Source organism: Centroberyx gerrardi, chromosome 23 (genome assembly GCF_048128805.1).
Source record: "Centroberyx gerrardi isolate f3 chromosome 23, fCenGer3.hap1.cur.20231027, whole genome shotgun sequence".
NCBI lineage: Eukaryota > Metazoa > Chordata > Actinopteri > Beryciformes > Berycidae > Centroberyx > Centroberyx gerrardi.
Window position 1 is genome coordinate 16,387,912 of NC_136019.1, and position 26,456 is coordinate 16,414,367.

Here is a 26,456-nt window from a genome sequence, read left to right on the forward strand (position 1 = left end):
AGAACTGTGTCAAACCAACCTCAATGTGTCAACGGATGATTCACTCCGCTTTTTTGCTAAATCCCAGGTGTGAAAACCTGCTTTATTCCACGCAATAATTTACATAGCCCCTCCAAAAGTAAAGCAGTGCAATCATTTGACATTTCTGTGAGCCATAAAACTGGTTGGAAACACTTTAATAAATAGCAATCAATAGAAACAAATGAAGCGTTCCGTTAAAACGTTACACGGGCAATTAAGTGGCACTTTGGAATACATCTAGAGTGTGTAAATCTGTGTGTGTGTGTGTGTGTGTTAAGGCCTTCAGTTATCCAGGCTCATGAGAAGAGCGGTCCCTCTCTTGATCCAGTGGTCCGGGGTCACGGCTCCGGATTTCAGGTCCACCCCGACTACGAAGGACGCCCGCCCCGCCCTGCCCGAGCGCACCGGGAAGTAGTAGCACGGGCACAGGTACATACCTACACACACACACACACACAGAGTTGAGACACAGAAACCACAGGGCATGACATCATAGGCCACATACCAAGGAGAAGGAGAAGCAGCGAGAGACCAGAGAGCAAAAAAAATGCAGACGGGGGAAAGAAAAGGAGGAGGCGGACGGAGAGACAGTGGGAGACGGAGGGAGGGGAAAAGCCCCGGGAGACTCACTCTTGGCCGCCTTCTTGCGGTTTTCGACAGGTTTGAAGTGGATGGTTGGGACGGGGCAGACCAGCTGCATGGGTTCGGCCTCCACCAGACAGGAGTTCTTCTTGTCCCAGCCGGCCCCCTCCAGGTACAAGCCCCGGATAAACACGCCGTCCTGGAGGGAGGGAGGGAGGAGGAGAGGGGAGGGATATAAGGAGGAGAGGGAGGGGGGAAGGAGACAAGGAGGCAGGGAGGGAGATATAAATGCTTGTTTGTTGTTTTTTGACAGGGAAGTGACATTTTGTATACTGCTTTGGCAATGTTTCTGATAAACAGTCATGCCAATTAGGTAATTGAATTGAGAGAGGGGAAGGACAGGGAGGGGTGAAAAGAAGGAAAAGGGGAGAGACAGAGGGAAGAGGAGAGAGGGAGGGGGGGTGTGAGCTGGAGGGGGAGAGAGGGAGGAGTAAGGGCAAAGAGAGGGCAAGAGGAGAGAGAGAGAGGGAAAGGTGGGAGGCGAGGGAGGGAGTGTACCAGAGGAGAGGGAGGGGAGGAGAGAGAGAGGGGAGAGATGAAAGGAAGGAAAAGGGAAGGAGGGGAGGGAGGAGGTGGAGTAGCACAGGGAGGAGAGATGAGAGAAAGGAGAGAGGAACAACGGGGGGGGGGGGCGTTGACGCAGAGGAAGGAGTGAAATAAGGTAAGATGAAGCGCGGATGAGAAATGAATGACAACGACAGTAACTCCGGAGTGGGACCCGCAAGACAAATGAAAACATTTTCCACCATTGTCAGAAATTTGAATTGTAAAACTGCTGCGGGAAAATGAGAATGTGATAGCTAGTTTGAGGAATGGGCAGAGAGAGAGAGAGAGGGGGGGGGGGGGGGCTGCTCCAAATGAAAAGAAGTTCTTGAGGAAAAACAAGTTTGTGTAAAAAAAAACAAAAAAAGAAAAATGTGATGGAAAGTAGCGATGACGGGTGAATGCTAATGGCTCAGAAAAGAAAGTGGTGCGATGGCAGCTTTATGAAAATGTGTGTGTTAAGCGGGTCACCTTGGGCGGGACGAGGAGGTTCCTGTCGTCCACCGTGGACACTATAAACTCCCAGGACAGCGTGTCCACTGATATCTGCCAGAACAGTTCAACACATTGTTAACAGCGGTGAGGACAAAACGTCTTTATTATCACTTGGCATCAAGTCAAAGAAGGCCGTTTCTATTCATTTCAGCACAGCCGTAATAGAGCTTTTTTTGTTTTACCCCCATATATAACGGAGTGACAGGGATAAATGCACGTCTATTAGATGAATTGCTTCGGTTCCTTACTGCTGAACATTAAGTGCTGTGGTTGTGGTTGTGAGATGTTGAGAGGCTGAGGTTTGTGTATGGACTCAGTTAAAAGAGCTGGGTGTGTGTACAGTAGCTGGTTTTGGCAAGCCAGCACAGGGCAAGGTAAAAGGGCGTACCGCAGTGTGAGGCTGTGTGTGTGTGTGTGTGTGTGCATCAATGAGTGTGTTCCTGAGTGGATTTTTGTGTGTATGTGTCTGGGAGCAAAAGCAATAGTGAATGGTGTGAATGCTGAATAGTAGCTGTTGTCATGTTAAAATCCTGTGGTTCCAATTTCGGTGATTTTCATGTTTTAACTTCAATTGAAAGATTACGTGGTCGTCTATGGGTTGGGGAAATTCTACAACCCTTGGGCTTATGAAATCCTTTCAAAATCCACTAGATAAACTCAAGAATACAAGGCCGCCAAGCTCACATTAGGCTGTTTTTCTCAGATCCTGAAAACTTGACATTTTGCTGTTTTTCATGTGACAGCAGCGTGTATAAAAGTGGCACTAGGAGCGTCTGTGCTTGTGACTGCCTTTCTGCCTGTGTGTGTGTGTGTGTGTGTGTGTGTGTGTGTGTGTGTGTGTGCGCTCTCACGTTGTGTTGTCGGGCGGAGGACTGCAGCACAGCGGTGAGGAAGCCGGTGGGGAAGGTGAAGCCGGAGAGCCAGAACAGGATGGGGGGGTGGGCCGTCTCTGCCCAGCGCGCAAACTGATCCACACGCTGGCAAAGATCCCTGGTCCACGACGCCAGGGGCTTCAGGGACGGGTACGCCTACCGGACACAGAGAGAGAGGGAGAGCGAGAGAGAGAGAGAGAGAGAGAGAGAGAGATGGCACAGTTGAAGCCATTTCACGCTGTAGTGCCAGCTGTAGACAGCTACTCATAATGGGAACAAGTACAGATTCTGCTGCGTTTGTGGCCTGTCGTTCTTTACGGACACACATAGAGGGCTGTGGGAGTCGTGCGAAAATTCGCAACTAAGGTGTGAAGATTCATAGTTCCGGTCACATTTTCACAATGATACAGCTTTTACTTCTTTTTGTTAATTAGACACTGCTTGATAAACAACGGACATGATTCGTAGATATCCATAGGAGATCCCCCAAAAAACAGAAATAAGATTCTTTGTGATGGTTGTGTGCCCTTGAATAAACCTAGTGTGCAAGTGAGCTGTCATTTGTTGCCTCTATTTGATAAATGACAGTAGAGAGACAGCATGGTATGTGCCTTAGCCAACTAAGCCACCAGGACGCTCTGAGTAATCTGTCATTTTGACGCCTCTTTGTGGGACGCGCTGCCTCTTACTCCATTTTGGGGGATCTCCAATGGAATTTGTGTTTTCTTGGTCCAACACTCCTCATGAAGATATCTACTATTCTCCCCTAGCACCGTGGTTTGTAGAAAATGATTTTTTCCAGCGCTGTAAACCGTGATGAAGTGTGATGGTGCACATGTATAGAGGGGATGAAGTATCTGATTCATAGAAAAAAAAAACCTATCTTGAGTACATGACATGCGTTTTTGTCCCTTGCTCTACCAGGGCGAAAAAAGAAGTAAAGAAGAAGAAAAAAGTAGTTCAAAGTTCAACACAAACATTTGTCAGGAGAAAACTCTATAAAGAATACTTCCACTGTCGTTTATTCAGCCTGAACCATTATGTTCAATCAGTGTCCTTCCACTGCAGTCTGACTTGAATGCTCAAGGCATCCTCCAAAAAGCATTCCAGCTGGACATCCCTGACTAAACACAGATAACAGTGGAGCTGTGGAGTGAATTAATGTCATCACAGAGTTCATGTCTATCCCAGTCTAAAATAGCAATCACACAGACAATGGCAAGCAGAAGTGCTGGCACACATTTCCCCACTGTTTTCTATGGTTGCAGAGCACAAATAACGCATAGAAATAGCATGGGAGCGATGCAGAGGTTAATGTACATGTTAGTTTAAGCTTAGCCCATGCTATAGGTTTCCTATGGTAGCATGGCGATGACTTTTAGGAGGGCTACTAGCTAGTTTGCAATAATAATTTTCAATTTCCCCATCAACACTAAAGTCTGTATAGAGAGCAATGCTGCTATATAGTGTTGATGGTGAATAGCTGCAGGGTAGAAAAACAAAGGAATCTATACAGAATTCTGATAGAGAAGATGACATATCCGTGTCAATTCAGGTCATCCTGGGCTCATTTGCCTCCCCTCCAATTTGCCAAGACACTGGAAAAATAAAATGATCTAATAATATTACCATGCCTTGGCTACTTCAGTGTAAAATGGAGAATCCCGATTATGTGTTTTGAGTTCCTTCAGATTTTAGCATTGCCTCAACGCAAGGCCCTAGGGAGCAATTCACCATTCTGTTTTCACGCTGCTGTAAATCTGCCACTAGGTCCACATCGGGCCTCTCTCGTAGGCCAACAGGCCCAACAACTTTTCTAGGGAAGATTTTGCAGATTCCTAGAGTGTAGTTGGCTGTTGCCATATTTCAGGGCTCGGGTTACAATCTGGCTTTCGGCTGGCTCTCTCAAAAGGGACAACGGGGTCGCTGTTCGCCAAAAGGCTACAGTGATATTGTCGGTGATATGATCGGTGGTTGATGCACTTATTGCCACACCACTGAGACACATACCCACAATATCACTTGTCCGACATGGCAATGTACACATGCACACACTCACACACGCCGCTGTTTCAATGATAAACTAAAGTGTGACAGTCAAGTAGACTTGCTACAATACAGACATGCATACACTAATGGACTCATATACTAACACATTAACACACACACACATAAGCTATGGACACTTATGGACACAAATACATGCACACAAAGATACACACATCCACAAATACACATGCACACAAAGATACACACATGTACACAAACATGCACACACAAAGATACACACATGGACACAAACACATGCACACAAAGATACACACATGGATACAAACAAGTGCACAAAGACACACACATGGACACAAACACACACACACACATACACAGACACTTGTGTGGACTTAGGGGATGCAAGCACTCGTGCATGCAATACAAACTTAATCTCTTAGACGCACATATGCTGTACAGCCACCGAACACACACACACACACACACACACACACACACACACACACACACGGCAGAGCCTTGCGAAGAAACCAGATACAAAATGGCCGGAGACAGGGAAGCAGGCAGGCCAAAATTAAAGCCATGAGTCTCTGAGCTCAGAACTAATGACAGGCTGCCATGCCAAGGAGGGGCGGAGGAGAGAGAGAGGATGGAGGGATGAATAAGGAGGACAGAGCGTCTACGAGGGGCTGTTGTTGCTCCTTGGACCAGATGAGGCCGAGGAGAGAGAGAGAGAGAGAGAGAGAGAGAGAGAGAGAGAGAAAGAGAGAGAGGGGAAGGCAGGAAGGAGGGGAACACAAGATGGAAGATAAAAAGGGAATGAGATGCAGACGGAGAGGGAGAAGTAGGCCGAGCAATCAAGGCAGTGAATAAAGTGGAGTACACAGACAGAAAGAAACACAGCGAGGCAGAGAGTGAATGAGAAAAGATAGAGGGACGGAGGAGGGAGAGAGAGAGAGAGAGAGAGAGAGAGAGAGAGAGAAGTTGTCTAGTTAACAAGGGGTCAGTAGAATAGAGAAGCTCAGCTGGAGACAGCAGCCCTAATAGCTGTCCAATACTCTTCTTATAAAAGGACACACACACACAAACAAACACACACACACACACACATACACACACACACACACACACACACAGATCCAGCAGTAATAAGCCTCTGGCTAGCAAAATGAGCTCAGGATCTTTTTAGGAAAGTGGAGCAGGCCTAGGAAGGTTTACTTTGCTTATTACACTACGATTAGCCCACAGACGCTCGCTTTGTTCAGTCACCGAGGGCCTCGCTACGCTCCACCTGATGAACACCCACTCACAAATATATGCGCACACACACACACGTGCACGCACGCACACACGCGCACGAGCGTCAGCATGCATGCATTCATGCACAGCCCATAATGAGGACAGAATCAGACACTTGAATATAAACACGGACTGCCCTGAATGACCCCTGCTCAGAGGACACACACACGCACACAGCACATTCCACCTCTCTACATGCACACACAAACACACAGGGGCACACACACACACACACATGCAGTCAGAGTCTTTTCTACCCCCTTGACCCAGGCTGACAGCACCCTGTGTTCTCTCCCCACTGTAAAGAGAGGTCCAGTGATAATGAAGCCAGAATGGAGCGTTAGGACAGAATTACAGCTGGAATGCTGCCAGAGCCCCATCACTCTGTGTGTGTGTGTGTGTGTGTCTGCGGTCGGAGGGAGGAGAACAATGAGTGTGTCTCTGTGCAGCCAGGCAGAGTGATGGATAAATACACCTTTAATAACAGACCAGTGAGTCAGTACAGAGACAGGCCTACGGCTATTTGACTGGCTGGAGGGAGAAGAATAGATTGGAGTGGAGCGGATCAGAATGGAAAAGATCAATACAGAGCAGTACAGGCAAGTACATAACATTAGAAGGACAATAGAAGCGAGCAGAATGCAACTGAATGGAGAGGGAGCGCACCATAGGAATCCATTGTGCACTTGCAGTGTAAATGATCAGATGGCTAGTTTGAGGAAAAGAAAAGATGCTGGAGAGGAATGCTTAGCTGTAAGTGAAAATCAAAACAAAGCATAGAAAAAGCACAAGCAAGGCATTCTGTCTGTAGTGAAACACTGACAGTGACCCTGACAAAGACATGCTGGGTCGATACACACTGGTTACACTTTAATCACTATTTCGCCAAACCAATGAATACCTTGGTTGTGCTTTGGAGTTTCGCACTTTTTCATATACTGTTCATTTTTTAATATACTGTGTGATTTTCACTCACAGGCTTTTTTTTTTTTTTGTTCATAGACGCTTGTGTTTTTTTCCAAGGCTCTGCCCGTTCTCCAAAGAGCAGCTGTCTCAACATTATTGATCCAAGCAGCACTTCTTCATTCTGGTTTGTATCTGCCCACTTTATGAGTGGGAATAAAAAAAAAAAGAAAAGAAAAGGAAAGGCAGCAGGTGCAGGAGAGCGGATCGCACATGCGAGAAGTGAGAAGTTGAGAATTACACCTCCTGATGCAGCAAAGAACCAAGTGAAGGCAGGGAAGTAGAAGGAAATGTTAGTTTTCCCCCGCCCCGCAACCTCTGAAGGTCTCTGTATTTTTGGAGGATGTTGGTGGAAGTGTGTGCTCAGTGTGGATGGTCTCTCTCTCTCTCTCTGTGTGTGTGTGTGTGTGTGTGTGGCACCTTCTCCCACAGCGGTGGCACGCGGGCGTCATAGATGCAGTGGAAGGTCTCCTCCAAGCTGGATGACATCACCACCAGGCCTTTGATCCCTTTTTCCAGCTCTACCAGGGACGAACTGACACACCCACACACACACACACGTTACAACTCCAACTTTTCTGCCTACACCCCCTGTTATGTTCTATTTATGGGAATTTCAAGTCACTTTCATTTAATTTCACTTTCACTCAAGTCACCCCACCCTGGTCTGTTTCATTGGAATGGCATTGTGCATCCATCCTGCATTAATGCGCTGTATATACCTGCCAGATGCACCAAATCACGCAAAACCTTGATACTTTCATTTGCTGCCTATCCTTCTAATCTCCCATTTCATTTGGCACACAGCATGTTGCTGCGAGAGGAAAGATATAAAAAACGCTTGAGGGAAAGTGCTTATGTGAGCCCGAACCTGACTGCGCCGTGAAATTGCTAATAATTTGCTAATGATAAATTGCGAATAACAATATTTTTCATTAATGTTTTTGGAATTAAGTGAGAAATTCAGGCAGAGCTGAGCCCATCTGGTCTCTTGCTGTCCTGGTAAATGTTGTGCTGTACTCTGCTGTGCGTTCCTCCCTCTCTCCCTCTCAATTCCCCACTTGCTGGATTATTCATGTTGTTTACTTTTCTTTATGTAAACCTCCCTGTGAGTAAACTATTCATCTTTAAGGTCTCTTTCCTTACTTGATGGTATGGCAGAGACACACAGACACACACACACAGACACATGCATGCATGCAAAAACACAATGTTTCTACACACACAGCCACAAAGTTCCGACTTGATGGTGTGACACAGACACACACACACACAGACTGTTCGTACGTGATGGTGTGCAGCAGGGCGTTGTATCTCTGGATCTCCTGCAGCAGCACCACGTTGAGAGGCGAGGGGTCATCCTGGAGGAGGGTCCTGGTGCCCTCGTAGTCAATCAACGGCGGGATCTTCCCACGCACGTCTGCCGAGAGCTCCAACACCTGGCAACACCGGTGGGAGGTCGCACAGAGGCGGATGAGAGAGATTAAATGTACACTGGCATAACACACAAGTGTTTACTGCAAAGAAACTGTACAATCAGATCATAGAACTGCATGACACTGGAGTATGGACTTAGAAACATACAGGCTTTAACACACAGACAGAGACACATGATAGCTATCATACACACACACACACACACACACAGTACCAACAATGAGAACCACGAGAACTGGTAAAAATAGTTAGACAATGATAACATCATGTGGCTCAAATTCATTATCAGTAGGATGAGTTCTTTTTCAATACTATTGTCAGCATAACCAAACAGTAAGGAAACTACTGCAATTACAACTACTACTGCTACTACTACTACTTGATTGATTGATTGATTGATTGATTGATTGATTTGGTGCCCAGTCCACATGGACATGACACTATCACTTAGTTACATGGGTGTACAAAATAATAGTAAACTACTGCTTCTGCTAGTACTACTACTACAACAACTATTACTGCTGCTGCTACAAGTACTACTGCTACAAGTACTACTACTAGTAGTACTGCTACTACTCCTGCTACTACTACTACTGATACCTCTACAACTACTACTATTGCTGCTACTAATGATACTACTACTATTGTTACTACTACTACAACTACTACTGACACTACTACAAGTACTACTACTACTGCTGCTACCACTACTGTTACTACTACCACTGATACAACTACTACTGTTACTATTACTGCTACTACTAATAATAACAAGCCTCATTCATAGAGTGCTTTACAAGATAGATAAAAATGTGAACAGCAAATAAACAGGAGATACAGCAAATAAAGAGGAGACTATATAACATACGCAACAGCAAAGGAGCAGGATAACAACAACAAAAAATAGAATTCACACCATAGTTCAAGAAAAAGCAAGCCAAAATAGAAGTATATTTTCAAAATTGTTTTAAAGGAGAGTTGGCAGGTGGTTCCAGAGGGACCTGATGGAGAAAGCTCCATCACCCTTAGCCTTCAACCTGGACTGTGGAACCACCAAAACAGTGATTTCAGGCTAGACCTAATAGGTCTAAGTTAAAAGCTCAGAGATATAAGACAGGTGTACAGGGAGTTACAATAATTAAGACATGACATAATAAAAGCAGGGATCACAGTTTCCAGGAACGTAAAAAAACCAAAACAAAGTATACCATGTATTAAACTTGTCACCTACAGAGCGACCCCAGTGCTCTACATTGCTGATTTCTCACATCAAACCATTTTGTTGCTCACTCCCACCCAACTCAACGCCCGCTCCCCTCTCACCTTGTCTTCTCGGCTGGGCCCGGCCCCCGCGGCGGCGGCGCTGGTGACCTGGGGCTGCAGGGAGAGCAGGGTGTCGAACAGCGTCCTGGTCTCGGCGATCTGGCTGGCGATGTCGGCGTTGGGGTGCTGGCCGAACACCTCGGGGTGCTCCGTGGGCGGCAGCTGGCTGATATACTCCCTGTAGTGGGACTGGGCGCCGTCGCGGGGGATGTAGTAGGTGGGCAGGGAGGAGAGCCTGGAAGAGAGGGGGGGGGACAGTACAGAAAGTCAGGGATATAGAATGGTATTTATATACAGCAGCATACAGCGAAGTAAAATATGGACATATTACTGCACATTCCATCTTATCTCCATCTGTAAATTTGATTATATAGCTTACAATGTACATTTGCACATTCTGGAGATATTTCTGTACAAATGTTCTTCCATCTGTACACTTGATGATGTGAACAGATAACGATGCACACATGCACATCTGCTTCTAACCTGTAAATCTGTCAAAGGTGCTGTATGGTTATCTTCATTTCTATATTTGTTGTATTACCCTCAGTCTGTTCTTTTTGTTGCAATTACTTTTTTGTAGTACTTTCACTACTCTGTATTTGTTCTATTCTTATCTCTATCCTATTCTCTGCTGCTGCAATGACCCAATTTCCCCGTAGAGATAATTTTCATCTCGTTGAATCTAATTTAATCTAATATTACCCGAGTATTGAGATATGAAGCCCTCACAATGTCTGTGACAAACAGATACTGAAGTGTCATCGTATTGTACATTTCAAAATGAACATTCTATTTGGGGCAGCAGCTTGTATTGGTGGCACTACTATATGTGAAACTGTTCCAGTGTGCTGCTGTGCACTCATCATGCCTCTCCACAGCAGCAGCCGTACTGTACAGCATGCTGCGTGAATGAATATAGTGCGAGAAGGCTTCATCTTTTTATATATATAGAATGATATGTATAGCCAATTGTCTTGCTCTGTCCCCATGCATTGAATGTGATGCTCTGCACAATGTGGCATGTATCTGCTTATGTTACTATGCGAGTTGTTGATGTCTCTGCACCAATGTCACCAGGACAAGTTCCTGCACATTGTGCTTAGCAAGTAAAGTGATTCTGATTCGGAAAAAACCCTCAATCACCATATTTTAAAGAATATGACAAGATAAACTAGTAATGGAGTTGGTTAACCTGTCCGTTTGCCCATAGCCTGTTTCTGTCTGTGGACTGCTCTAACAATACAGACAACAATATAACAATATAAGGCTGTATATCAACCCGAAGAGTGAGTGATATAATGTGGTAGCCACAGTGCTAGCACTCCATCAAACATCTATCCTCCATCAGCACTGTATCAGATACTAAAGCCTCGTATTTCTCAAATGCTGCACAGCACAGCTTGATATTAAACACCTGAGAAAAACACATAATTTGAATCCTCCAAGCAATTCAACAAGTGACTGCGGTGAGTATAAGGTTTTGAAAACAGTTCTTTTTAGCTTGCGGGCCTTTGTAATGAAGCACTGTCTTATTCATCCCCTTTACTCAGGCTTAAGATCATTTTTTACAATGGCCAGACTTCTTTGCTTTAAATAGTTCTGCAAACAATGCAGACAGTGAACCGAAGACCTAATGACACAGCACTTGGCTACTTTTCTAAGCAAGCATCTTAATCTACTCTACCACCAACGCGCCCCTGCCTTACATCTTTTGAGAGTGGCTGGTTAGAAATGAAGTGAGTGGGCATGGGTGCCTGCGTGCATTTGTATAAGTGATAAAATGAAAAAAGCAACGACTAACTGTTCCTGTCAATGTTCATCAGTGTGTTACTGTTTCTGAGGCTGTATTTCCCAAAGCTGTAAAAATCTGATTGTCCACTTGGTGGTGCTGGCGGTCTGCGCTCATACTGGGCTTCAGCAGGGAGTGGGACTGATACCTGCCAGCTGAGTGCAGCCGCAGTGCGCTCACACACGGGCAAAAATAGGTGTTTTTACTTCGGGTGACTGTATGCGTTTGGAGAACAGAATGTGTTAATGCGTTGGTGTGTTTGTCTGCAATACATACTTTCATTTATTCAAATGAATAGCACTGTGCGTTTTAAGTTGTTGTCTACTGTATATTCATAGTGTATTCTAGCTGAGAATTTAAGGATATGTTCATGTGTGTCATCATTTGTCTACATGTACGTCTACATGTGCGTACATATGTTGATATGACAGGATTAGGAGGATGACTGTGCTATCCCATAATGCAAAATACACAGTGTCCATGTGCAATCAGCAGCAGAATGAATGTGTGCATGTGTGCGCGTGTGTTACGGTTTCTCACTTGAAGAAGGGCTGGTTGGCCGCCCCGTCACAGAAGTAGTCGTTGATGTACGTGGTGAGCAGGCGTCTGTCCCAGTCGTCGGTGACGTGACCTCCGTAGTTGACCCCGGCGATGAGGTACTTCAGCGCGTCCCAGGGAATCTCCTCAGACTCGTCCAGGTACAGACTCAGCAGACTCTCGCTCACCTAGTGGAGGGAGGAGAAGGGGGGGGGGGGGCATCACGAAGATGATCTTAACAGGCTTTAGCAACTGGCTTTGAAATGGAAGCGAACGCGCCAAGGGCAAGTGAAAACGCTCTTCTGCAGACAGTGGAAGCAGACAGGGAAGATAGGAAGGAGAGGAAGACATCTGACAAAAGCTGTAAGTGGGACTCAAACCCGCGATTTCATGCTCAAGTCAGCTGAGCCACCAGGTTGCCGTGAGCATGAAGTTTGATTTTTTTGGCGTGGTGGTTTTCAGTTTTTCCCTCGGGGACCCACATTTTCAAAACATTCAATTTTCTAGTGCCTCTAAAGTGATTTCACAGGCTATTGTGCAGGCTAATGTAACAAAATTCATTCTGTTTTTGGGCACATTTCTACTCAGCTTTCTAAACAGCCTTTTATTAATTTTGTATTAATGCTACCTTATGTAAAGGACTTAGGGAGACTCTGGACTCATAATACAGCCAACAGCTATTGACACCAATTTGGGGACACACCTTAACCTTCACGTGAGCCAAACTTTGGGCCCGTTGCCAGATTTTGAACTACACTGATTGAGAGGATAATCTACTAGTAGGAAAGGCAAGGTATGATGACAGGCAGTCTGATATTAGTGATTCAAATACTGTCGAGTCCAACATTATGTCTTTATGTTGAATTGTCACTGTCCATTAGTCTAATTGCCGCTCAGTCTGACAGGGCACAAAATGGACTTTCTACTTGAATTCAGTCTATATTTGAAATTTAGAACAGATTACTGACCCTGGCAACATCAACTCTGCATTATTTTCATTCATTCAATCATCACCATCATAGCTACTACCACCACCACTATTATCATCATCACTATGACTGACACCACGGCCACATCATTATCATCATCATCACCACTGCTATGCACTTCTTTGGCAAGAAGAACTACGGATAGACTAGTCTTTCTGTCTGACAGTTGACTGTTTCCTTCAGCATCAGGAATCAGATCAGACTCTGACCTCGAAGTCGGAGTCGTTGAAGCCATAGATGATGTTCCAGCCCAGCTGCAGGAACTTCTTCCTCTCCAGCAGGATGCTGTGGAAGAAGCAGAGGGAGAAGAGCAGCTTCCTGTAGAAGACGGGCCGCGAGCAGCGGCTGAACTGAGACTCTGTCACCAGCTGGTACAGACGCTTCATGTTGGCCTTCACACCCTGAGGGGGAGAGAGAGGGCAGTGTTAACACTGTGGAGGGTGTGTGTGGCTGAGTCTATGTGTAGGCAAAGATAATCCAATATCCAAATAACTGTAAATGGTCAATGAGGATTTGTTGGTGTGAATATCTGTGTAGTGGATATCAAACGTTTCACACCCTTTCAAATTTTCTAGTTTTTATTGCCTTGTGGCTTGAAATGAAAATCCATTAATTCACACTTTTTTCACCTAATTTGACTTTTTTCACAAAAATCAAGGTAAAAACTAAGTGCTGCTCATTTATGACAAAAATGGAAAACTAAAACCTTAGTTGTGTAAGCATACACACACTATGATACAATACTTTCACATATTTAATGGGTTTTCATTTGGGACCTCAAGGCAATAAAAACTAATCTAAAAGGGTGTGTAGACCTTTGATATCCACTGTATGTACAACTGTTTGCATGCAAGTGTCTTTATATATGTAATTCTGTGTCCGGGTGTATGTGTGTGTGTGCGCACCTTGGGCGGCTCGGTGGTCATCTTGATGCCGGCCTGCAGGATGGCAATGGGAAAGTCGGGGTGCGGTGAGGAGCTGAGCCACAGTCTGAAGTTTGGGTGGGACTCCTGCACCTGCAGCTGCTCCACCAGCTTGTCCAGCTCAGGCATCCAGGACAGAGAGAGGTGGCAGTTGGCCAGGAACACCCAGTGACCTGGGGATGGAAAAAGAAGAGGGCTTGGGACGGGCTGTTTTAAACTGTTCACACTGTTTATGTCACTTTTTGTGGCCTTGTGGTTAGAGAGGGGGACCCAGGTTCATTCAACTCCTGTGTAATAGTGTTCCTTCTTTACATTTAATCAAGTAAGCATCATCCATCATCATCATCCTGAATTAGGTCCACAACACCAGAAGTTCTAGCATCCTAGTACCAGGTTAAAACCATGATTTAGATCGTGAATGTAGAGTATTTAAGTAGAGCGATATGTATAGTCTACTGTGTATGTTATAGCTCCTGTTGTCCTTGTGCAAAGTGTGTCAACATGTACTGAGAAACTCGGTGAGGCACTGATATGCCGGTGCACCAAATGCCGCCAGGACAAATACAAATCACAAATTAATTGTTCTACTTTCCGAATAAAGTGAGAGGAAAGAAGCACAGTGAGGGAGAGCAAGGAACAGGTACAGGTAGTGTGGGTTTGGGTATAGGTAGGATTTCACCACCACGCCCCCACTAGGTCAACATTCTTATGCAGACACATTTTAGACCATCTGTGTCCCAAACTAACCATCTATTTTGCGTTTTTGTTGGCCTGTCACGATGTTTTCTCCATCGACTTTGTCAACAAATGGTAAAATAATAAAGAATAAGATATATGATACCAATATGCTGGTAGCCATGAAGAAATCTAATTGCATTGCTAGCCAGTTAGTTGTGTGCCACTTGCACCCAGGCATACCATTATGTATCTAAGGCAGAGAGAAGGGGGGACATGGAAGAGTGAGAATTAATCAAAGGGAAGACAATAAAAATCGACTTCCCCAAACAAACAAATTGTTTGATGTATAACGGTGACATTTCCCCAGTTACAGAGAGGCGTGTCTGAAAAGCAACAAACCATAGAAATTGACAGTCAGGCCTCCACTGGTATAATAAATGGCTGCAAATCATGCTGATGAGCATGAGAGAGCAGGGGAAAGGGTGGATCGACGCCAGGAGAAAAAGATTCATCTGAATACACCAAATCAATCAAATATTCATCAAGTATTTCGTGCACTTTGTCAAGCACAAGTGACACTTGAGCCTCGAAGAAACACTTGGGAAAAAACAAAAAACAACGACACTGCCGAGCGGCAGACCGAATCTGGCACAGAAGACAATGAGCAGGCATAAAGAGAGAGCGCAGACGGTGTTGTACCGTTCTTGACTCCCTCCTCGATCAAGCGCTTGGCGTTGGGGGCCTGTCCCTGGCCCAGGGAGAGGGCGTGGAAGTGCTTGCTCATGCCAGAGGCCTCGGCCAGCTGCATCAGGGCTCCCGTGGGGTCCACGCCGGGAGACAGGACGAAGATCAGAGGAGTCCTGGTGGTGGAGTCCTCCACAACCTGGGGAGAGGGCGGAGAGAGTGGAGTCGGCGAGGAAGGAGAGAGAGAGAGAGAGAGAGAGAGAGAGAGAGAGAGAGAGAGAGAGAAAGAATGGATGAGCCAACGCGCTGTAACTCGCTTGACACTTGACGCTAACCCCATGACGGGGTTTCGTGAGATTCTGTGAGGTTCCAAGCAAGTGGCAATCAAACGGAATGAGACGCCTGAGACGCATGAAAAATTTGTTTAACTTGAAGTCGATACAGTTCGAAACTTAAACTCAACAATGGAGTAACATGGCCCCCATTGCGGCTTTGCCTCAGTCTCCGGCAGCCATTTTAGTCATCAGAGTCAATCAAAAAGGGGGCTTATGGTGGAGTGTGCGTGGGCGAGAGGGCTCAGACTGACAGCCGGGAACAGAGGGGGAGAGAGAGAGAGAGAGAGAGAGAGGAAGCAGCGTGGATTGATGAGAGGCGGGAGGTGACAGCCGACACTCACCGCCTTCATGTCGAGGACGGGCGGCTCCACAAAGCGGGCGCCCAGGTTGTTAATGATGAACGAGGTGACGCAGGAGGAGACGCGGTCCTGACGCAGCGAGCGCACTATCAGCATCTTCTGGAGCTCATTACAGCTGCTCTCCCACTCACCTAGACAGAGGGGGAGGGGGGGGTGAGAGAGGAGGGCAGGGGAGAAGGAGGGTAGGGTGGAAACGGGAGGTAGGGATGGACAGATAGGAGGCGGAGCGAGGGAGGAGGGGTGAGCATGAGAAATTAGCGGGGAAAGGGGAAGCGGAGAGGGCAGAGGGAACAAAGAACATGAGGAGGGCGAGAGGATGAAAGCGGAACAGGTAAGAACTTATGGCTTACGTTTTCATTAAGAGTGTGTGTGTAGCGCTGAAACTTTCGTCAAACTCACTCGGTTAAAACGAGCCGTGAATCACACGGCCCTACATCATTAACTGAGTTAGATAAACACTAGGCTCTACTGTGAGCTGAGGGGAGAAGAAATCTTGGCAGCAGCAAAATCCTCCTGTGATCATATTAATATTGAGCTGAACTTTGTGTAATCTAATTCCCAGGGATGGAATAAAGCAACGGAAGTGAGTGACAGATATCTACACACACACACAAACACACACACACACACACTCTCTCTCTCTCTCTCTCTTTCTTTCCCTCCAGTGTGCCAGCCATGAATAGATCCTCAGTAGTCAGAGAAAGCAGAGGAGGAGACACATATTCATCATCAATGGGGTGGTATAACAAAGAACATATACACACAGTGGGAGAATTATTTTTTAATCAAAGAGAGACAATATGCAATTGTTCTCGACTGTCATGGTGTCATACTTAAGCAAAAACTTGAAACTTGTCAATTCACAGCAGCGAAAGCATATGATACAGACACATAAACACACACACACACACACACACACACACACACACACAAGCGCTCTCTCTCACACACCCACCTTCCCAGTTGTGTTCAGTTCCACTTTATTGCTCCAAGTGGAACGATTATTCTCGCCGCAGCAGTAACAAAGAGCGCAAGAAACAAAACGTACGGACCTGGTAGCGGGGCGTTCTCCGGCTCGGCGCTGGTGTACCACAGGCTCCAGTCTCGGGAGTGCTGTTCGAAGGAGGCCATGATGCCGCGGAAGTTGGTCAGCTTAGCCAGCTCTGTGATGTTGTCCCAGTTGGAGTCGGCCAGCCATCTGGCACAGGGGTTGATCATCTGACCCTTATCCAGCACCTAGAGAGACACGCAAGTCCATCAATCGGTCAAACTGCCCATCCATCAGTGTGTCAACCAATCAGCCGACCAGCCAACACATCAATCAATCAGTCTTGTCCCTGGGATATTGTGTAATATGCTGAGTAAAGAGAGGTAGATATAGTCTTACTTACTTTGAAAAAAATCAAATCAAATCAGCCAGAGGAGTCCGTCTTTAAGAGGAAGCACCATTTCTACACAGTTCTAGATTTTAATTCACAAAGGAATGCCTTTTGGGGCATTTAGCATGTTCCAAGCCTTTGAAAATTAAAAGCGTGTCTTGTTGGATTATCTCAAAACAAATAAGACGAAAACAAGACGTTTGGTGCGTGCTCCTGTGTTTCCTCACCAGCCCTCCTCGGAGGAAAAAGCTGTACTCGTCCATGTTGAGGTCGCCAGCCACCTCCAGGATCTTGGCACACATCTGGAAGCTGAAGAGCAGCTTGTGGACCTCAAACAGACCGCGGCATGTGTACCTGGAGAAGACACACACACACACACACACACACAGATCCCTACAGCAACTCCAAAGACCCACTGTATGTCCCCTACAAGGACAAGCGCCCTTTCAAGGGCATATTGTATGTTGTTCCAAACATACATTGTACACTCTGTAGCTCTAAGGGCACATTATATGTTCCTGAGAGCAAAGGACATAGGCTATGCTCCCTAGTTCTTAGGTTACATCCTAGACTCCTTAATTCCACATGACTTATGCTCTCTCTCTCCCTAGGGCACATCTTATACCTCTTTGCTCAAGGACACATCCTCTCATCGCTACTGTGGCACCAAGGGAACATGACATGCTTCAGTATGCAGTACACTTTGAGCTATACTTTACATTTTTATATCACGCTAAAACAGCTTTCAATCCCAGATAGCCGTCTTATGACTCAACCACACCAAATCAATTTAACCAAACCAAACCAAAGGGATCTGGTCTTATTCTGTCCTGTTTACCCATGCACCACATTTTCCTAGTCTTCACTGTACGCAGGAATGACTGGACCCATGCATAGCTCTGTCCTAGTGAAAACAGCCTTCGCCTTCCTTGCTCCACCCTTGCTTACCTGTACACAGCGTATGTGTGGTAGTTGTTGAGGTTGGCGATCCTCTCCTCCAGCTTGTGGCTGCGCGGGCTCTTCTCCATACTGAGGTTGAACAGGTCAATGTAGGCGTCCAGGGAGAACTGGTACATCGGGTCGATGCGGGCCATGTCGTTTAGGACAAAGAAGAGGATGGAGGCTCGCTGGGCGCACGGGCGGTAGGCCTGTTAGGGGAAAACGCATTGTATTATTGTTATATACACATATGAAACACTAATGGATGCACATGCACAGGGGCACCCGCAAACATAGCTACTTATAGTGCATGTACACGGTAGTGGGTCTACATGCATATGAATGCAGAACAAAGATTCAGCAGAGTATGACTATTTAACACAAACGGGCATTGTAGCAGTGCACTGTGTAGGAGGTGGAGAGCAGAGCCAGAGACAAATTTCCACTGCAGCGGTGCTGACGGATGGACCAAAGGAACCCTATTTTACCTTATAAATTTTTTATTCCTAGATCCTCCAAACTATTAGCCGCTTCCCTTTTGTTCCAGTCCTCGCCCTCCTTTGCTCTCTACCTTTCTTTCTTTCCCCTCACTCCACCTCTCCCAACCTCTCTGCCAATGTCAAACTTTCAGGATGACTCGGGACTTTGTTCTAAGTCAGCTCGTTCTTCAATTATGGTAAAAGCTTTGACCCCGCCGTTCTGAACTCGGACCCACTCGCTCTTTGGTAAGCCGAGTCTTCATTTGCCTTACATTTACATCTTAGGCATTTAGTGAATGCTCTTATCCACAGGCACTGTTCACCTGCCTGTTTACTGTGTTACTATTTCTGTCCCTCGCTCAGCTCTCCCCTTCCTCTTTCTTTTCCTCTGTCCTTAACTCTCACTCTATCTTCCTACTGCTCTCAACACTCCTCTTCATCCTCAATCACTCTCCCTCTCCCTCCCTTACCTTGTCTCTGATCCCTCTTCCTTCCCTCTCTCCTATTCACCCAATCTCTCCCTCCTCCTCTACCCCCCAGCCCTCCACCTTCTTCCCCCCTCCTCTTGTTCTGCCCTCCCCTCTTTCCTTACTTCACCCCTTTTCTTCTCCTCCTTCCCTCCTGCCATCTCTCACCAATCGGCCTCCTTCCCACCCTACTCTCCCCTCTCTCCAAGCTTCCTCTTTCCCTCCCACCATCCTTCCCTCCCTTCCTCCCACCCTCTCCACCTTCTTTCTGTAAACCTTCCCTCACTCTTTCTTCCCCACCTCCTTCTCCTTGCCTCCATCTCTTCTTCCTCTCCCTTTCTCATCCCTCCTCCCTTCCTACCGACTCTCTCCAAACTCCCTCTTTCCTTCCCACCCCCCCTCCATCCCTCCGTCCCTCCTCCTGACCTCTCTGGCGGAGTCGATCTTGATCTCAGTCTGTTCGCTGCTCTCCAGCTGTTCTGAAACCTCGGTGGCCGTCACCTTGGACGTCTGCAGGGTGTTCACCAGCTGCACGTCGTCCAGCAGCGAGCCGGTCGCCTCGTTCAGCAGCCTGGTGGGGCGGACACACACACACACACAAACATTACATAAGTTTGATGTGACTTAAGGAAAATTAAGATGGCAAAAAGCATTGTCGCCGCCACACTGCCTGCTACCACACACAGCAGACTAAGAAAAATGTCCACAAATATACACATGCACACATACACACACGCGTGGGTGCACATACACTAGAAATCAAAGTTAAAAAGTTGCAAGTTGCAAGTTTTTGGAAAGCAATAATGCATATGAATATGAAATTTATTGATTTTTTACAGTAGAGGACCAGTAGTAACAACAACAATAATAACAATGAAATGATAATAATGCTATTGCTACTACTACTAATAATAATACAGTAGCAATACTTGTATTACTATTACTACTGCTACTACTACTACTTCTACTACTAATAATAATACTTATTCTATTACTACTACTGCTACTCCTACTACTAACGCTTCTACAACTACTACAACCACTACAAACACTACTACTGACATTACTACTACTAATAATAATAAAAGATTGGATCTTCCACAAATATGGTTAAAGGTGTGATCACAAAAGTTGGGATGTCCGCAACAACCACATGAATTATCATATTGTTTCTTAGCTTGCTGCTGTGCGTACAATAAACTTTTGTAATTCATTTGGTTGTGCAGACATCCCTCCTTTTTGAATCTGTATGCACAAGAGTCTGCACCCTGAAGGCAACAAGAAGAGTTTGGAGTTGAGCGAGCTATTTCTTTATTCTTTATTCTAAGCATGTGATCACGCCTACAGTTTGTTTTCTTTGGTCCGAACTATAGTTCAAAAGTTGAGTTTGGAGTATTTTTGTGTTTGGTCATTTAGGTTCACACAGCCCAATTACAAGAGAAATATGGATTGTAAACAAAAGTCACATGGACTTACAACTACATTGTTTATTGGACAGAGATTTGGTAGCCTGTCATCCTGCAAGATTAAATATTTTGGTGCCGGGGAGCGGGAGTCAAAACAAATCCAAATTCAGTTCAGCATTCTTTGCCGTAATTCACCATCTCTGGTCTTCATACAGGTAAGAACACATGAACAAAAAGCTGAATATGCGTTCATTTTGTTAGGCTAGGCTTTCCAAGCATGAGTCCAAGCATGGCCTCCATTTTCAGGTGGTCTCAGTGCAGTTATTTGGTGTGCACCCGAGTTCGAATGTCATTGTTCTCACCTGGCCGAACGAACCAAACTAAAGGAGAAAACGCTCTAGAGTTCGACTGTTCCGGTCCAAACATGCTTGGTGTGATCACACCCTGAAGGAGTGAAGGTCACAGTGTGGTGCAGACGGTCAGCTGAACAACCTGAGAATCTGATCCTCCAGCTCCTGCAGCTTCCGCTTGCCAGAGGCGATGTTGATCACCAGAGAGTCCTTCTGCTCCTCCAGCTCCGGACGCTCCTTACGCACCACAATACCCAGCAGCTGGGCCTCCAGACCCTGCACACGCACATAGTTTAACAGGGAGAAATATGGCACATACTCTCCCAGATACATGCATTCAAGCAAAAATTCACTCACACACATGCACAAATACAATACAGAAGTACACAATAGACACACATAGAACTCCCTCACACACACTCACACACATACACACGCGCACACAGACCTGTTCCTTGACAGCGAAGTTGACTATGGTGGTCTTGGTGGAGATCTCGGGGGTGTAGTGGGGGTTGGACAGCTTGGTAGTGATGTAGAAACGAAACTCTGGACTGTATTCCACCTCCTTATCACCCAGCTTTAACAGCAGCCTGCCGCCTGGAGGAAACACACACACACACACAGTTGAAGTTGAAGATTTATTGCAGAGAATTTTAACACTATGTATTTCACTGTGTGTGTGTGTGTGTGTGTGTGTGTGTCTGACCGATGCGTGTGAGGGACTTGTTGAGGACGGGGGCGAGCGCGGGGTCCAGCTCCTCCTGGACGTTCTGCAGCAGAACTGGATTCCCAAACTGGACGGCGTTCTCCAGCACCCGCAGGAAGTCTGGCATCTGCAGGTCGATCACTTTCAGACCCTACACACACACACACACGTAGGAAGATAGAGACAGACAGAGAGAGAGAGAGAGAGAGAGAGGAAATGAATGACTACTATTGAGAAAGTTGGATGAGCCACAAGTGGGCAAAAGAAAGTGATGAGATATGAGAGAGAGAAAGGAAGAGAGGGAGAGAGAGCAAGCCTTAAAAAAGAGAGCAAGAGAGGATGATTGGGAAGAAAATAAGAGTCAGAAGGACCAGACTGTTCGACTTTTAGACGAACACGTCACTCTGAAACACTGCAGCCGCAATCTCTAACTGCCACGACCCAATTGTCCCTAAATGTCACACTGTGGCTACATTGTGAGCGGGCAGCCGAATGAAGTGGGGGCAACGAGGCAGAGCAAAGAGCTGGACAGACAGACAGAGAGAGAGAGAGAGAAAGGTCAGAGAGACCAAAGAGGGAGAAGCTCACCGGATGACACACACACAGGGAAGAAATTGGCCAGAGAAGAGAGAGGAGAGAGAGGAGAGGTCCTGTGGAGACGGAGGTGAAAATTGGCCGTTTTGAGAGGCAGGAGGAGGAGGAGGAGGAGGAGGAGGAGGAGGAGAATGACGGCGACCTAAAGATCGGAATGAAAAAAACAGCGAGGTCTCTTACTCACTCGCTCGCTCTCCTCTTCCTCCTGCCCTCCTCCGCCTCCTCCCACTTTCTCTTTGAAGCTAAATAAACCCTCGCCGGCGTCCTCCGTCTCTCTCAACCGACACAAAACAGGCAGGACTTTTAGGAATCCGCAGTACTTTAGAGTGACTTTGTCAACAGAATGTGACCGAGACAAGGGGGGAAAAACCCCACGTGCCACACAGAGCGCATGAACACATGAAGAGAAGCCAGTTTAGAAAGAAAGAGAAGAGAGGAGCTCAGCCACAGTCGTGGATTACAAACAGGAAGGATATATTAGCTTCTGTAAACTTCCTCTGTGGCTTCGCCTGGCTTTTCCACTATAGGCGGCTAATCTTATCTGATATTCAGTCAAACTAAATGCCCGCAAATGTCAAGGCCGTTCCTCAAATATGACCATAATGCACTTCACTGCAATGCCTCTGTTGATAGCAGCACAAGCCAATCTGGCTTCCATTTTCCTCCCGGAGGGGGCTAAGACCTGCACAAGGGCTCTTGTTGTTTTCATGTTAGGCTACATGTTTTCAGTGCACTGATGACCTTTTTAGGTATGTTAAAGGTTGATGGTAAGCCGCATTAAAGGGAGAATGTGAAAAGGACATGGGAGGAAAACTGAGGCCGATAAGACAGAAAAGCAGAAGTGCAGGGCTTCCACCCTAGGCCTGATGTCACATCGTATGACTTTTACCAGGACAATGAAGAAATATTTCCATCAAATGATAAATAAATGTCCTTCCTGGAGCGTTTGTGCTGTTTTTCAACTCAGGAAAGAGATAATAGAATGAACTGTGTGGTTTATGCTGTGAGGGTTAAACGAGGCCAGGCAGAGCTTCTTCATTATTTAAGCCTCTTAAATTCCTACAAAAAAAACAAAACTTTTATGATTGTTTTGTTCATCTTGTCACCTGCAGAGATGATTTATCAGCAGGGCCATAGTTTCAAATAAACAAATAATGTTCTCTATCTCTTGTTGACCCTAACACTTGGTAAACCTTTGAAAAAATTTACTTTGTGCTGTTGAAAGGCAATGAATGGGAATGAAGCTCAAGCTGTAAAGAATCAAGCTGTAAAATACATTCCTTTAGATTGCTGCGATCACAGTGACCCATTTGTAAAATGTGATTGTATTCAATTACTTCTCCAGAAAATCTACAACATTACCTGCTTTCCCCTATGTGGACACCTCCAAAAAAATCAATGATTTTATTCCAAATATTTCAATCTGGCCTGAATGTGACAGAAAGGACAGAACAAGAGTAATGTCTAGGCTGGTGTCATTGTTACATCTTACTCTCTTCATCTCCATATTCTTGATCCACTTCAGAGCTTGGCCTTGAGGGTCCACCATCAGCGGCCATCTTGAACAGAGGACAGCCACAAGTCACGTCAAACTGTATTTACATAGCACATTTCACGCACAAAGACACTGAGCTTTACATAAAAACAACAAAAGCAAAACACGTAAAAAAGTAGTGCAATCCTGCCATAAAAATCCATATCGCATAGAGAAAATGTAAATACACACTTATCAGAGAACAGAGAATCCCACCAGAACGCAGAATGTGCAGTCACACACACACACACACACACACTCGTATACACAGGGATAAAACCTCATCAAAGACTTTAGAAAAGGTTTAGGCTAAATAACACGCAGTATACCCAATTATATTTGCTTCAAAATTACAGTTCAAACTGTTTTGTTTACTTCCCCTACATCAGTGACAGCACGCCGGCAGTAAAGCAGAATATTCAGGACTCTGATGGCTGAGGTTGTGAAGGCTGTACCTCTGTTTGCTGCACTGATGTCTATTTGACTGCTTTTTTTGTCAACAACAAACGCAAGAAGGCCGAAGTCACCCGTGGTTGCAACAGTGGAAGCTCTGTTTGCTTAATTTCAGAGTGCCTTTGCCTTAGTGTGCCTACTGGACTACAGCTAATCTTTGTCAATAAACTCTGTAACAACAATTTGTGCATGTGCGTGTGTGTGTGTGTGTGTGTGCTCTAACCGGTTGCCGCGGGTGACGATGACTCCGTTCTCGGTGGAGAATGCGTCAGAGGGCAGGCCCTGGATGTTCCAGTCCCTCACTGCTGTGGGTTTGGACAGGAAGACTGCGAAACTGAACCCTGGGGAACATGGGACCTCTAAGTCCCGTACCTGAGGAAGGGGCGTTGGTGCGGATGGGAGGGGGTGAGAGGGGGTGAGAGGGGGTGAGGGATCAAAAAGTCAAACTTTTCGGTAGAAGAAACAGATGGTAGACATGGAATACGCACTTTTACAATGTGTGCTCAGTGTGTTATTATCTAGCTAATAGCTAAACCACAAATGTGCTGTGGGACTGTACAGTACTTGTTAACATTTGAAGACGACATTTCTGCTTTATTAGATTTAGTTCCAGTTAGAGCGACAGGAACAACGGGAGCACAAGTACATGGTGAGCACTTAAGCGTGCTGAACACCAGGATATATGTGTGTGTGTGTGCGTGTGTGTGTGTCACCTCCTTCATCCAGATGGCTACCAGCTCGTCTCTGTAGTTGGAGAGGAAGGGTCCCATGTAGGAGAGGAAGGAGGCTGCGAGCAAACAGTCTCCTACCAGGTAGCCCATGTTCTTCTCCAGACCCTGAAGCATACACACACCCAGGTTACACAGGTACGTGTGTGTGTGTTAATGTGTGTGTGTGTGTGTGTGTGTGTGTGTTCTATGATGTTAAATAACCCCATAAGAATACACAAACATCAAGAAAAGTGGCCACTTGAAAGGACATTTTTCCAGATCTCAGCAGGAAAAGGGTTAGTTTTAGCTGTCTGTGTGTGTGTGTGTGTGTGTGTGTGTGTGTGACCTACAGCTACGGTCTCCTCCCAGCGGAGCCTCTCTCCAGCCAGCCCAGACACCAGTTTGCCGGCTCGGTCCAGTTTGACCTCCATGTCCTCCGACTTCTTCCTCAGACTCTCCTTCGTGGCCAGCTTTTCATCGTACCGTCTCTTCAACTGGTCCAGCTTCTCCCCCACCTGCACGCACACACACACACACACACACACACACACGCACACACCAGCATCTTTAAATACAACTGACCTTTACATTCCCATTTTCCACAAAAGCACTCTCTCTATTCCAGCCATATGCAAAAATGGTACCGATTGTCCATTTTTCTTTCTTCCACTGGCAGCAAATGGGTTTTCCTGCTGAACTGACCATGATAGGATTGAAAAAAATGTTTACACCAATGTTTTGATAGTCAAGGCACACAATAGTGCTAAGGAAAACTTCATTAACTGTTCAGATCATCATGTAATGGCGGATGATACTGCAATTGTAAGAGGACTGGGAACACTGCCATTTTCCCATATACCTGATATATAGTATACAGGAGAATGACGATGTTTTTGGTTCTCATACAACTGTAATTTAATTGTATTTCTTTACACAATATCATTGAAGTCACCATTACATGATGATCTGAACAGTTTATGAAACATAAGAGGGGACTTTTGTTTTTCTTTTCTATTCTGTCCTGTCCTGTCCTTTCCTATCGTATTCAGTCATATCACAGGCAGTTCAACAGAAATACAGGAAAACTCATATTATGGCAATGGTGGAAAGAAAAATGGCCACCACGGATGATTGATACCATTTTTACGAGGGCTCCAATTCTGAAAATGTTCACAGTATTGAACTCTACACGCATACTAATTCTAGTGCTTTTATGCAAATCTGAATAATTCACACTTAGCAGCATATACACACAGCTTTTGCATCCCTGGCCCATTACATTTACTCTGCTATCCTTCCAGTTAGTGTCTAAATGTCTATCAGGCTGGTTGCCAGCGGCGCCGGGCTCCATACCTCTTGTAGTTTGTTCTGGGCCTCGGCCAGCGCGGCCTGCTTCTCTGCCAGCTGGGCCATGGCACCGTGCAGCCGGGCCCGCTTCGGCTCCACCACCCTGTAGATACGCCCGTAAACCTGGGGGAACGCAGTGCACACACCCATGGACTGAGGGTTACTGTTGTGTGTATATGGGTGTGTGTGT

General features: G+C 45.9%; 1 protein-coding gene across 1 annotated transcript in view; it reads right to left on the reverse strand.

Annotated features, from left to right (window-relative positions):
* Window positions 1–234: 234 nt before the first annotated feature.
* Window positions 235–26,456, reverse strand: part of dnah2 (dynein, axonemal, heavy chain 2) — a 161,477-nt gene continuing 135,255 nt past the window's right edge. Inside the window, exons 65-88 of the mRNA XM_078291720.1 lie at window positions 26,273–26,389; window positions 25,270–25,434; window positions 24,923–25,045; window positions 24,433–24,581; window positions 23,715–23,781; window positions 21,629–21,779; window positions 21,371–21,519; window positions 21,065–21,198; window positions 19,593–19,737; window positions 18,230–18,429; window positions 17,509–17,635; window positions 16,955–17,138; window positions 15,885–16,033; window positions 15,224–15,407; window positions 13,829–14,019; window positions 13,133–13,324; window positions 11,938–12,122; window positions 9,606–9,840; window positions 8,133–8,284; window positions 7,266–7,380; window positions 2,553–2,729; window positions 1,678–1,752; window positions 652–802; window positions 235–458 (exon numbers count right to left, since the gene is read on the reverse strand). Coding sequence (XP_078147846.1) covers window positions 304–458; window positions 652–802; window positions 1,678–1,752; window positions 2,553–2,729; window positions 7,266–7,380; window positions 8,133–8,284; window positions 9,606–9,840; window positions 11,938–12,122; window positions 13,133–13,324; window positions 13,829–14,019; window positions 15,224–15,407; window positions 15,885–16,033; window positions 16,955–17,138; window positions 17,509–17,635; window positions 18,230–18,429; window positions 19,593–19,737; window positions 21,065–21,198; window positions 21,371–21,519; window positions 21,629–21,779; window positions 23,715–23,781; window positions 24,433–24,581; window positions 24,923–25,045; window positions 25,270–25,434; window positions 26,273–26,389 — 3,672 coding nt within the window. The 3' untranslated portion in view covers window positions 235–303. The remainder of the gene's footprint in view (window positions 459–651; window positions 803–1,677; window positions 1,753–2,552; window positions 2,730–7,265; window positions 7,381–8,132; window positions 8,285–9,605; window positions 9,841–11,937; window positions 12,123–13,132; window positions 13,325–13,828; window positions 14,020–15,223; window positions 15,408–15,884; window positions 16,034–16,954; window positions 17,139–17,508; window positions 17,636–18,229; window positions 18,430–19,592; window positions 19,738–21,064; window positions 21,199–21,370; window positions 21,520–21,628; window positions 21,780–23,714; window positions 23,782–24,432; window positions 24,582–24,922; window positions 25,046–25,269; window positions 25,435–26,272; window positions 26,390–26,456) is intronic.